We start from the raw sequence: 12,710 nt of genomic DNA, 5'->3' as shown, positions 1-12,710 counted from the left end.
GGTCTAGAAGATACATGTTCACTGTACACTCATGAGAATAAGAGTTAAAGGAAAATAATAGCTTGGTATTATTATGAACATATTTTTGACCTTGAGAATCCTCTGAAAGGGTCTGAAAATGAGATCCAAAGGGGTGCCCAGACTGTACTTTGGGAACCACTGTGCTAGGGTATTGGGAGGCAGCCTTTAAGGAACTGAGACCAGCAAGAGAGAACATTTACAGGTATGCAGCATATCGTGTAGTGAATTAAGTGCTGACTGGGAAGATTAGCGAAGACGTCAAAGAGTTGACATTTGAGTTGGACCTTGAAATGTGACTAGGTATGTAAAAAAGGAGGTGATTCTTGGCTGAAAAACAGCATGAGTAAAGGCATGAAGCAAGTCTAACATTCCTAGAACATAACATGCATGAAAGGAAGTTACTGGGGAGAAGGTTGGAAAACTGTAGTCAGAGAAATCTGTATAGAGTTTTTATTCTGTAGGCAATGGGAAGCAATTATTAGCTAATAACAAATATTAACTGATGTTTGCTCCCCTACTCAATTTAGGCTAGGTTCTATATTAAGAATTTAGTTCTCTCATCTACCCATTTAAAAAGGAATTGTTGTAATGTGTCAGCAAGATAACCAGAGACGCACAGCCGAATTGTAAAGGAACACTTCATTACACCAGCTTCCCCAGATCCTCAGCCCGGATTCTTCTTGCTCCTCTAATTTTAAAGACAGAAGTGCCAACCCCCTTTTGCCCCTGCCCCCTCTGGGAACTGGTACAATAGTGGGTGTGACAGCGATTACAGACGTCAAAATTAGCATTAGTCACTGGGCTCATGATTTGCAGTCTGGGAAACTGCAAATACCTCCCAACACGTGGGGCAACTATAACCTTAGACAAAATTCCTTTACTTCTAGGGGTAATTAACCTATTATTGGAAAAATATTGAGGAAGGTCCATTGATGATAAAAATGGAGTCATTTAGTTGCCTTAGCCAAGGGGCCTACATAAGAATGGAATCTAGTCGCCCTAGCCTCGGGGCCCAGGTCAGAATTATTAGCCTTACTTTACAGTAGAAGCAACTGAGGCTTCTGAGTTGTTAATATGCATATTTGGATTTTTTTCTTTTCTATTATTGAACTGATTCCTATTACTAACTCATCTTTCTGCAGTTCTTAGGATTGAGAATAAGATATTTCCAGAGATATGTACAATATAATAGGGTAAAACCATAGAAATTGAGGACCTCTTAATTTTCTAGAAATAAGTAGCTGTTTGTTGAGCCATCCCAATGAAGCAGGAGGAGCTTCTGGTTTCTCCTGACTTCTAAAAGGTTCTAACCTCCCTCTGTAATAGATACTTGACTTTAGGGGCATGGATTAAAATGTTTTAGCAGGTCCAGCAGGTGTGGCTGAGCGTTGACCCATGCACCAAGAGGTTGCCAGTTTGATCCCTGGCCAGGACACATGGCCAGGTTGTGGGCCTGATCCCCAGTGCGGGGCATGCAGGAGGCAACTGATTGATGTTCTCTCTCATCGATGTTTCTATCTCTCTCTAAAATCAATAAAGGAAAAAAAAAAAAGTTTTAGTAGGAATGAGAAAATGAACCAAGACCAAACTCACAAAGAGAATCAAATATAGCAGCTAAAATTATCAGACAAAAATTGTTTGAAAGGATAATGGTCTGTGCTTTCTCTTTTGGATGTTGTAGCCTGTAGTTCTGGGGGTTTAGGATATAAATATGATTTGAATTTGTTGCCTGCTGGGAAGCATTAAAGAGATTAAACAGTTCTAGAGACTGTTTCTTTCCTCTGTAACTTGAGTTTGCCCCACTGAAAAGGGACAGTCTAATGAACAGGGACCCACTTGAGAAACAAGAATTCACATTTTCGTGGGGGATGTATGTAGGTTGGATGCTGAAAAACCTCAAATCTAGATTCCAGGCAAAGATAAAGAATGACTTGGAAATACTAAAATCGAGGGGGCAGGAATGCCTGCATAAGAATGATTCATTTTTCACTTGTTATTCTTCACTCCACATTATTCGTGTCTTAACACTGTGTTAGAGGTGCATTTACACAGCATTGCCCAACTCTTATTAAAGTCAGATCGCAAGTGATGATCTATTTAGCACTGAACAACACTGAACCCTGATACATGTAAGTCTCAGATAAGTATGCACACTTGTGCGTGCATCAGGCCTTTAAAAGGGCCCCAGGGAACTCTGGGGTTATCTGAAAACGCGCCCTTTCGCCCACAGGGCGGTCTCCTAGGAGACTACGGAAAAGCAAGTGCGCACGCGCAGAGTCCGGGCCTGGCTGATGCAACCTCCGGCGTGCATGCCGGGTCTACCGAGGGTAAGGAAGCCGACAGGGACCTGGCTGAGGCCAATCAGCCGCCGCCGGGAAGAACGCGGAAGGGCCCGCCCGCTGGGCTCTGCGAGTGACGTTCAGTGGCGTGGGACTGGTGGAGGGCGTATCGGCCGCCGTACTGGTCTTCATCCGGTTGCCTGGGGTGTCCGGCCTCGGCGCTGGTCCTGCGGCCATTTTGAGCTGGGTTTGTCCCTGCGCCCGTCTGCTGGGCCGCCCAGCCCTCCGGGGGCGCGCTGCGAGGGGCTTTCTAACGGTCCGTTTCTGGTGGGAAGTCGTGCCGCCGCCGCGAGAGGCCTCTGTATGGTGGAGAGGCCGCCAGCGCATTAGGACGTCTCCTTCCCGCCGGGATGGGTGTCGCCGCCGCCGCCACCTTCTGCGTCAGCCTTTCCCGACTGTGGTCCGCTGCCCGCGGCCGAAGCCACTGCCCTCAGTGGCCCTCCTGCTGCCCCGGGGACCGGCCCAGGGCGCCGACTCTGGCGCGAGGCGAGGCCCAGACCGTGTAGGCCTCGCCGGCTCCCGTCCGAGCTCCAGCCGCCGCGCCCGCGCACCGCGCTGAGACACTGCCAAGAGGGGGCGATGGAGCCCGGAGCAGGCTTGCCGCGGGGACGGCCGGCGCCCCAGGCGGGCCCCCTGTTCCGGCTGCCCTTCTTCCCTCGGCGCTCGGCAGAGCACCCCGGGGACCTCAAACCGGGCTCCTCTCCCCGGCCTGAGGCTCGCACTAGCTCCTGGGTGAAGCTGCTTTCCCAGCTCTTCGCGCCGCTCCCCACCCTGCTTCAGAAGCTGCTGATTTGGAGCCAGCTGTTCGGTGGGATGATTCAGACCAGATGGCTAGATTTTGCTGGAGGCTTCAGCGCCCCGCGAGCCCTGAAGGCTCGGGAGGACCTGGCCGCCGCGGCGGCGCAGAAATCTCTGAGTTCGCTGCGGCTGGACCCCTCGGTCGACTCAGCTGCCAGTCTTCTGGACTGGCTGGAGGGGGGCAGCCACTGTTCATTCTCGCCCCCCGACCTAAAAGCCAAGGGAAGAGCCTTGGACTCTGTGGCCCACGCTTTTCTCTTGGAGCGGCAGCTGTGGGGAGTGGAGCTGCTGCAGAGTAGCCTTCAAGGCAGGTTCTTCTCTGACCGCGAACTTGGCCCTTCCTCCGTCGGGCCTCGGAACATTTATCGCTTAAGCAATTACAACGCTGTCCCCTATTTGCTGAACCACTCTTATCTAGACTGCCTTTCGCCGGTAGAACTTAGCTATCAGAACGTCGTCAGAAGTGGCGAGCGAGTTGATTTCCAGACACTAAGCCCAGAGAGCAGCTGTCTGCCCGAGGACTCTTCTCATCCGCAGCCACTGAGTGCAGAAGTCACTTGCTCCTCCTCGCAGGAATGTCCGCCTCTTTCTAGAGAAGGCCTGCCAGAAATTCACCATGTTCGCATGAAACGGCTGGAATTCCTTCAGCAGGCTAGCAAAGGGCAAGAGTTACCCACCCAAGACCAAGATCATGGCTACCACAGCCTGGAGGAGGAACACAGCCTTCTCCGGATGGATCTCAAGCCCTGCAGAGATAATCCGGCACATGATGTTCCCCCTGCTGGAGCCATTCCTGGAACTGCCCAGGAACCCGCGGAAGAAAAAATAGAATTGACTCAAGAGGTTCCTCTTGCTTTGGAAAAACAGGACCCTTCGGAAAGCTGCCCATCTTGTGAGGTACCTATGGAAAGAGTGCCTGGGGAGGACCAAATAAATGTAGTTGACACCTCAGACATAGAAGATGACCTTCCCATTTCTGCCAGACCAGCGTGTAGTAACAAATTGATAGATTACATTTTGGGAGGTGCATGCAGTGACCTCGAAACAAGTTCTGAGTCAGAAAATGAGGATTGGAATGAGGACGCTGAGGATGATGGTTTTGATAGTGATAGCTCGCTCTCAGAATCAGACCTTGAACAAGACTCCGAAGGGCTTCACCTTTGGAACTCTTTCTACAGTGTAGATCCTTATAATCCCCAGAACTTTAAAGCAACTATTCAGACTGCTGCCAGAATTGTTCCTGGAGAGCCTTCCGACTCAGAGAAGGATTCGTCTGACAAGTCTGATCTAGAGAATTTTGTCCAGACTAGAAGCCTTCCTGAGTCCCCTGACCATAATTCTGGGGAAGATGATGACTGGGAATCTAGTGCAGATGAAGCAGAGAGTCTCAAACTGTGGAACTCTTTCTGTAATTCGGATGATCCCTACAACCTTTTAAATTTTAAGGCGCCTTTTCAATCATCAGGGAAAAATTGGAAAGGCTGTCATGACTCAGCGAGGCCATCTGAGCCCACTGTGGCCATTTCTGAGTCTCACACCTTACTTTCCTGTAAGGTGCAACTGTTAGGGAGCCGAGACAGTGAATGTTCAGACATGGTGCAGGGTGGGACTCTTTCTGAAAAAAGACACACGCATATCAAGAGAAAAAAGGTTTGTTTGTTTGTTTCCTTTAACTTGCCTGATAATTTGTACAGACTGTTTTGATATTGTTAATATAGCAGCATGACTTTTCTGGAGGCATAATAGTGCATATGTTTGAAGAAGGCCTCTAAGCTTCTTAAATCCATATCCTTGGATTGAGAAATAATAATCCCTTTTTCCCCTAACTAGAGTGTTGTTCCTGTCCAAATAGGAGATGACAGTCTACAGATGTTAGCAGGAAAGTGCCACTTTTGTTTGAGTTGGCAACTCTGAGCTATATACTCTACAAGCTTCAACTTTTCACTCTTTTTTAAGGAACAGAAAAATTAAACCTTGTGTGTCCATGATTAAATTTTTTTGGAGATTGGTAAGGTCCTAGTATAGCCATAGAGTTTTAAAATGTTAAATGTGGTATGTCATAATAAGTGTCTTCATTCCTGTCCATTTGAACCTGGAGGGATGATGGTACCAAGGAGCAAGTCAGATTTATCTTTTTATTTTATTTTTGCCATGAAAGGAAATAATTTCAGTATTGAAAACTCTGTGACATGTACATGCTTTTGATCACTGTTTAAAAACAATACAGGAAATAATACTGCCTTTAAGAATGCAATACTAGTTATCATTAGCCAATTACAGGTTAATAATCATGTAAAACAATGATGATCACTTACTTAATTTACCTTAAGTAGTTGCTTCCTATTCCCAGGCTAGTCTTAAAACTTTATGGAGCATTTTATCTTTCAGCTAAAGTTATTAATTGGAGCGAAATCCTCTCCAAACACACAGGATATCTTTTATTGTAGAGGAAAAGTTTCTTTAGTTACCTGTACCTTTACTTGGACAGAAAGGGAGTGGATGCATTATTTTTTATCTCAGATTTTTTTTTTTTTTTTTTTAATCCTCACCCGAGGACATTTTTCCATTTTTTGTTCAGGTAGAGTGGGAGGGAGAGAGAGGAACAGAGAGAGAGAGAGAAACATCGATGTGAAAGGAACACATCGAGTGGCTGCCACCCGCACAACCGACCAGGGCCGGGGACAAACTGCAACCGAGGTACATGCCCTTAGCGGGAACCGAACCCGGGTCTCTCAGGACCGCAGGCCGACGCTCTAACCGCTGAGCCAAACCGGCCAGGGCTTATCTCAGATTTTGTAGCATGAAGGAGTTTCCATTGGAGAGTACACTCACCCGTTGGTTCTAAATGTCTCGTTTAATACTTTGAAACGAGACATTTCCTGGGGTGGAAAGTATCTTTAAATGTGGTAATCTTATGTCTTACCTGTTGATACAAAATAAGTCACGTTGAATTAAATTTGAGTTTACACTTCTGTAAGTGTCATCATAATAGAGCTTTTCTCTAACTTTCTAAGGGACCCCTGACTCAATGACCTATTAGTCAATTAGGTAAGAAAACAGTCTGGCAATCGAATGACCACTTGATACCTGTGTTCCCTACTTCTGAGTGGTTAGGGCCAAGAGATTTGGGAATGCAACCAAACCTGGGAAATAACTTGTCCTCTCATGGCCTTGAATAACTCATTTATCTGGTGGGAATAATAGTAATAATAATGATAATAATACCATATGAGTTATTGCATGATTCAAATGAGATGAGTAAACTCATAATTAATTGCTTTGCCTTTAAATGGTAGCTCTTACTGTTCAGGGATAGCTGTCTAGTTGCATGTCTCATTTTAGCCTGCTCATTGAGTAAAAATGTGAATGAGTCAAGTATGTTGGAGACTATTGATTGAACTAGAAACAACATTTATAAAAGATTATGTCTAAAATATGGTTAAATTACTTGGCAGCCTTTTGATTACTTGCCATTCCTTAGGTATGTGGAAAATAATCAGTTGTACCTAATTCTTTTTTAAAAAAATGTTTTCATTGCTTTTTTTAGAGAAGAGGGGAGAGAGACATCTATTGGTTTTCTCCTGCATGCCCCCTACTGGGGATGGAGAATCAAACCAGGACTTTTGGGTCCCTGGGACAATGCTGACAGTGCTCAATCCACTGAGCGACACCAGCGGGGTTTAATTCTTGAAATGAAACTCTTAGATCTAAGAGTTTAAAATGCATAACATAGTACAATTGTGGAGCCAGACTAGGGTTTGAATCCTGTTTATACCACATAGAAGCTGTATGATTTGAACAAGTCAGTTAACTTCTCTATGTCTGTTTCCTTATCTGTAGAGATGATAATAGTACCCTATAGGGTTGATATGAGGATTAAATGAGAGAAAAATAGTAAAGTGCTTTGAAAAGAGCCTGGTATGTGGTAAACACTATGTAAATGTTATTATTTATCTTAGTGACAATGAATAAGTGACACTAGAATGCAATATGCAGTAAGGGTTTACATACCTACCTACTAATTGTCCTCAGGAGCATTTGATGGCCTGATGTAAAGGGAATGAAAGTAGTCGGCCACAGTGGGATTAGCTGATGTAACTATTGAACATACTTTAAAAGCAAATATCTGTTTACTTTTGGAATTGGATATCTTACAAAGAAACTTCTATATTCGAAATTAAATAGAGATTAACAGGGACTGTCACTCATTACATGTGATCACATGTATGATAATATTCACAATTTCATGTATATGTAGTGATAGCGTATTGAGGAGGAATACAAGGAGGATTTTTATCTTAAGTACACAATCTCTTATAGTAACAGCTTTAAAGAGAAGTTAATTTTGTTGCACTTTGTTTATTAAGTAAATTCCTCTTCTGTATTCTGCTTACAAGAGTAATAATATATGAATAATACTACATGTTCATGATTCAAAAATGGAAAGCAGTGACAAGTGAAAGTTCTTTTAAAAAGGAAGAATAGAAATAAGTGAAGACTTTGTTAAAGTTTTTGTGTTATAATAAAAGCATTGCCTTCCAAATATATATATTTCTGAAACCTTTTGTTTGGAGACATTTGTCATTTTGGAAGAAGAGTATTACAGGACTGTATTTCACTAAGGATTTTTAAAAAGTAAAGATTAATAGCATCAGGAAAATCATAGTTCCCTATCTAGATTCATTGTGTTAACATAAAAAGCCACAAGGGGAGAGGTTAGATGACAAGATGCCCACTGTTATTTATTCAGATGCCATCTAGTCAGTCAGAATTCCTTCCTTTTTTTAAACTTCCTTTTATAGCTGAGACCAAATATTCCTGTAATATGTTTGATATTCTTAGAGTTAGTAGCATAAAGGGTTAATTACCTCAATGATTATAGGATCTTAGAAAGTGATTAAAGTTAATCTTTGTCTTCATAGGTAACCTTCCTTGAAGAAGTTACTGAGTATTATCTAAGTGGTGATGAGGATCGTAAAGGACCATGGGAAGAATTTGCACGGGATGGATGCAGGTTCCAGAAACGAATTCAAGAAACAGAAGACGCTATCGGATATTGCTTGACATTTGAGCACAGAGAAAGAATGTTTCATAGACTCCAGGAAACATGCTTCAAAGGACTTGATGTTTTCAAGCCATGTTCAAATTTAATAACCTCTGGCCCTAGCATACACTAACCCGTACTTCAGAGGTTTCTTTTAAAACAAAAGTTGGCAGCTGTCCTTTGACATTTTTTTTTTTAGAGAATATGTAACTTGGATTCAGCAACTTTGTTTAATATTGTTTTGCAACATATCCCACTCAGAAATGTCCAGGTTTGAAGCTGAGCCCAGATAATGAAGGATGAGATAGTGTGATTTCTAATCCTCCCTGTTTATTTAATCAGATGTGCTTTTGGGTGTTGTTTGCTTGTTAAGATGAAAAGGGAACCTTTTAAGGTGTAAGTTTGCACTTTCAAAACTTATTTTTTTGGGAAACAATATAGGGTTCAAAGTCCATTTTCCATTTTAATTTAAATTATGTGTACCTGTCTAAAAACTTAGGGCTCTTTTTATTTTTCCCCTACAGTATTTTAAAAAAAATTTCCCCCCATTAATTTTAGAGAGGGGGAGAAACATCGACGAGTTGCCTCCTATATGCACCCCAACCAGGGATTGAATCCAAAACCTAGGTATGTGCCCTGACTGGGAATTGAGCCTGCCTCCTTTTGGTGTACAGAATGGTGCTCCAACTGAGTCACACCGGCCAGGGTTTTTCCCTCCAACTTTCTGAAACTAGTGGGCTTTTATGTTTTCTCTGTATTTTCTTATTTCAGTGATTTGACCTTTCTACCTTAAGGCTAAGAAAATAATCTTGTATATGCTACCAACTTAAGGTATATTACCTTGTGTCACTTTTTTCTTTCTGGCTGAGAATTGCTTGGGCTGAAAATGTGTGGGGGTTTTTTATTTCTAGGCTAAGTTCTACCTAAAATATTTCCAAGGACTGCCACAAAATCGATGTGTGTGGTACTCTTACTTTGGGAAAGCTACATCTTTCTGCCAAATTTTAACATCTAATATATGTAATTTCTGTGCACACTTTTTTGGTAAGGGTCCTGTATATATTATTGTCATTTCCAGTTAAATGGTTCTTTGTATCTCTTAACTGATAGAAATTGTTGTAAAAGACACCGGAAAGTAATAATTACATCACTTGCATTTATTTATTTTTTAATTAAAAGCCTAGAATTTTCCTAGGAAGAAGATAGGAGACATCAGAGCAATTTGGTTTTGTTGTATATACTCTCAACAGAAAGCCAGTGTTATTAATGTTAGGCCTCAGCACTGTGTCACTTTTAAAACCTGTCAGGGTGGCACTGTAAGCTTGGAAATGGGCAGTTCTGAATTTTCCAGTTTGAAGTGCAAAATAGAGACTTCAGTCAGTATCCAGGTTTATTGTGTTCTATTTTAATAATGAGAGAAGCAGGGCCTGTACTTTCAGGAAAGGATAGAACTATAGATTTAACAGCTAGAAAGTCTAAATATCTGTAGCCCAAAGTTTGCTTTTGAATCCAAGTTTTTGCAATGACTGGTTGAGCTTGGTTTATTTAGATAGCTCTACATGGTGTGCATCTTTTAGGCTGAGGGAGTGTTAACCAGCTCCTTCATGGTCAGTTTTTTACTGCACGTGCCTCCTGTCACAGGTAATGGAAAACATGAGTAGAATAGATGACCTCTTAATTTCAAACTTGTTTCAGTGTATGGGCAATTTATCATCACAGGTGCTTGCAGGGTTACTACCTCAGTTAATAATCTACCTGGTCATTATTTTATTTCTGTCTTGTTTGCTCTAAGAACTGCCTGTAGTGTAAATATATGTATTTATACATAAGCACATTGAGAGTGCAACAACATAAAAGTTTGTCAAACTTGTGCAGAGCCCTTAGTCAAAGTGTTTTGTGCTCCTCCACTTTAGGTAATCAGAGAGAATGCAGAACACTATGGAAGCAGACTGGTTCCAGGCACCAGCTGTGTCAGGTGCAAAGAAGGCATGATTTTGCCTTGAAAAAGGCTTTTAGAAAATGCATAGGCTTTCTTTTAAAACCGGAATGAAGTATATTATTTTATGTCAGATTTAGGTTGCATTTTGTGTTCTGACATCTGGCACCCCTGCCTATTTGGAAATAAGGATATTTTACATTAATTGGATTGTGGGAAATTGTTCTCTTGGGATTCCAACCTCAACCTCACTACCAAATGAGTAACAGCTTGGTTAACAATACTCCCATTTACTACCCTCCTTTAAAAGAAGTGATCAGAGGGTGGTGAGAAGGACAGAGGGATCATTTTTAAGTTGGACTGGAGAGAACAATTCTCGTTAGTTTCATCCCAATCCTAGTTGTTAGAACAAAGTTAAACCTCCACCATCTTAAAAAAGAACATCCTTGGAAATTTTAATCAAACATTTTATGCATTTAAAGTCTAGCAATGGTGCTTTAAGTATCAGCGTAGCATATGGAAAGGTTTTGTACAGAGAGGTAAAATTTCCCTTTCTGAGTGTTGAAATGTAATAACAGCTCTTAATCTTTAACTTGAAATCAAACCTATCAGATTTTATTTTTTTATAATTTAAGGAAGGTGAATTGAAGGGACTAGAAAACTGAATTTGCTTGTACAGATCCAATGAGTAAAATGTTACCAATTTATTGTGATTTTATAGTAAAATTCTATTTGTATATAATTTAACTAATCTGTAAATTGTAATAAATACATTTGCAATTACTAAATATGTGGTACTTTTGTTCAACTTTTATATTTTATGTTTCATTCTACTTTACATTGGTTTTGGAATTAGCAGGATTTTCAAGTTTATTTACTTATTAAAAAATTTTTTTATTGGTTTTTAGAAAGAGGAAGGGAGGGAGAGTGAGATAGAAACATTGATGAGAGAGAACATTGATTGGCTGCCTCCTGCATGCCCCCCACTGGGGATTCGGCCCACAATCCAGGCATATGCCCTCACCGGGAATCAAATCGGTGACCTCTTGGTGCATGGGTTGATGCTCAGCCACTGAGCCACTCTGGTTGGGCTATTTATTTTTTAATCTTCACCTGAGGATATTCTTCCCATTGATTCTTTAAAAGTGGGAAGGAGAGGGAGAGAGAAAGAATCATTGACATGAGAGACACCCATCGATTGGTTTGCCAGCTTCACAACCCTGACCTGAGCTGGGCATTGAACCTGAAACCAAGGTAAGTACCCTTGACCGGGAACTGGACCCATGACTCTGGTACATAGGCCGATGTTGTAACCACTGAGCCAAACCGGCCAGGACAAAATTTTCAGGTTTAAGTCAGGTAATTTTATAAAAGCTTTGGGGGGGATGGACAAATTTCTGTGGTTTAAAATGTCTGTGTGACATGTAAGTTGCACCTCAACTAATTGAAGGACAGGAATGATAATGGGATAAAACATGTTTTATTTATCTAAAGGAGAATTTGGTTCTTTTGAGTATGAAAGGCCCCACTTAGAGACAGGATTAGAATCTAAAATTGTCTCCAGCTATCTATTTCTACTGCAAAGAAAACAGGAACATTAAAAGTACTCCTGGAAGCAGTAAAATTCATGTGCCAGGCTTAGCATAGTGTTTCTCCTACATAGCAGGGAAATCTGTATTTCTATTTTGTGCATTATTATTAATGATAACCATGGTTTTGTAAATCATCATGTTCTCCTTTGTATTATACTGAATGTTATGGTAACATTAGAAAGAAAAAAAAAAAACTACCCCAGAAAAAAGGCAAACATTTGGGTTAAGGCATATGGATCTTCCTAGCTAATGAAGAAAATTATTAAAGATAGATTTCTGAACTGGAAGCAAAGAAATTAACGTTTAGTTGCAGATAATTAGTGCTTAGCACCAATTGAATTGACAGCCCCATTTTGTTACCATTTCTGGGATTTAAGCATTTTTATCTGTCTTCCCAGGGAGATAAATGAAAATAGCTGTGTTCACATCAAGTCAGCTTTATTATTATTATTATTTCAATCCTGATGTCCTATAGAAACTGCTGTGGACTTTTCTACTTTAACAGAAAGTTTAAAGCAAATAATTGTTGACCCAAGGAATTTCGATAGTTACACATAGAATTTGGTGGTCTCATTTAGAGACTTCCTTTGGGTACTCTATGTACCTTTTAAAAATAATGAAAATACTTAATTTTTTCTTATAAAAATTGTGTCGTTTATAAAAGTACCTAATATAGAGATATACACAGGCTTTCTTGGTATGGTCTAGAAATAAGTATGCTATCGAGGGTGCCTTTTTGAAGTGAGAGACTTAATTTCTCTTTATGTGTATAAAGAGGTTTTGATATTTCTTCATTTAGCTGATTATGACTCAAATATCAGCTGTTCGGAATTTTTCTACATTGGAAATTAGGATCCGTCACTTATAGGACTTAGTTGAATGCTCTGGGATCAATACAAAACAGCTTTTTCCTCGTTGGATTTGCTCCAGTGACTCTGTTTGTGTGGGTCGGTTATGACTTTGCCTGTGCAGAGGCAGCA

The 12,710-nt window shown here is 41.2% G+C and overlaps 1 protein-coding gene across 2 annotated transcripts; it reads left to right on the top strand.

Moving 5' to 3' along the window:
* Positions 1–2,365: 2,365 nt before the first annotated feature.
* Positions 2,366–8,802, top strand: PPP1R15B (protein phosphatase 1 regulatory subunit 15B). Of its 2 annotated transcripts, none has more exons than XM_036272858.1 (2): positions 2,366–4,055; positions 8,081–8,802. In XM_036272858.1, the coding sequence occupies exons 1-2, from the start codon at positions 2,940–2,942 to the stop codon at positions 8,333–8,335; spliced, it is 1,371 nt and encodes a 456-aa protein (XP_036128751.1). In that variant the 5' UTR covers positions 2,366–2,939; the 3' UTR covers positions 8,336–8,802. The 2 variants fall into 2 exon arrangements, with proteins under 2 accessions (XP_036128751.1, XP_036128750.1); XM_036272857.1 differs by having other exon boundaries at positions 2,366–4,808.
* The last annotated feature ends 3,908 nt before the right edge of the window (positions 8,803–12,710 follow it).

The sequence above is a fragment of the Molossus molossus genome, unplaced genomic scaffold, assembly GCF_014108415.1.
Source record: "Molossus molossus isolate mMolMol1 unplaced genomic scaffold, mMolMol1.p scaffold_m16_p_20, whole genome shotgun sequence".
Taxonomy (NCBI): domain Eukaryota; kingdom Metazoa; phylum Chordata; class Mammalia; order Chiroptera; family Molossidae; genus Molossus; species Molossus molossus.
This window is presented reverse-complemented; position numbering and strand designations above follow the sequence as displayed.

Excerpts from the sequence above, each read along its gene's own strand:
- PPP1R15B (XM_036272857.1), top strand. The coding sequence starts at position 2,940 with ATGGAGCCCGGAGCAGGCTTGCCGCGGGGACGGCCGGCGCCCCAGGCG. Across the intron at positions 4,809-8,080 it reads CGCATATCAAGAGAAAAAAG|GTAACCTTCCTTGAAGAAGT; the intron begins GTTTGTTTGTTT and ends TTGTCTTCATAG.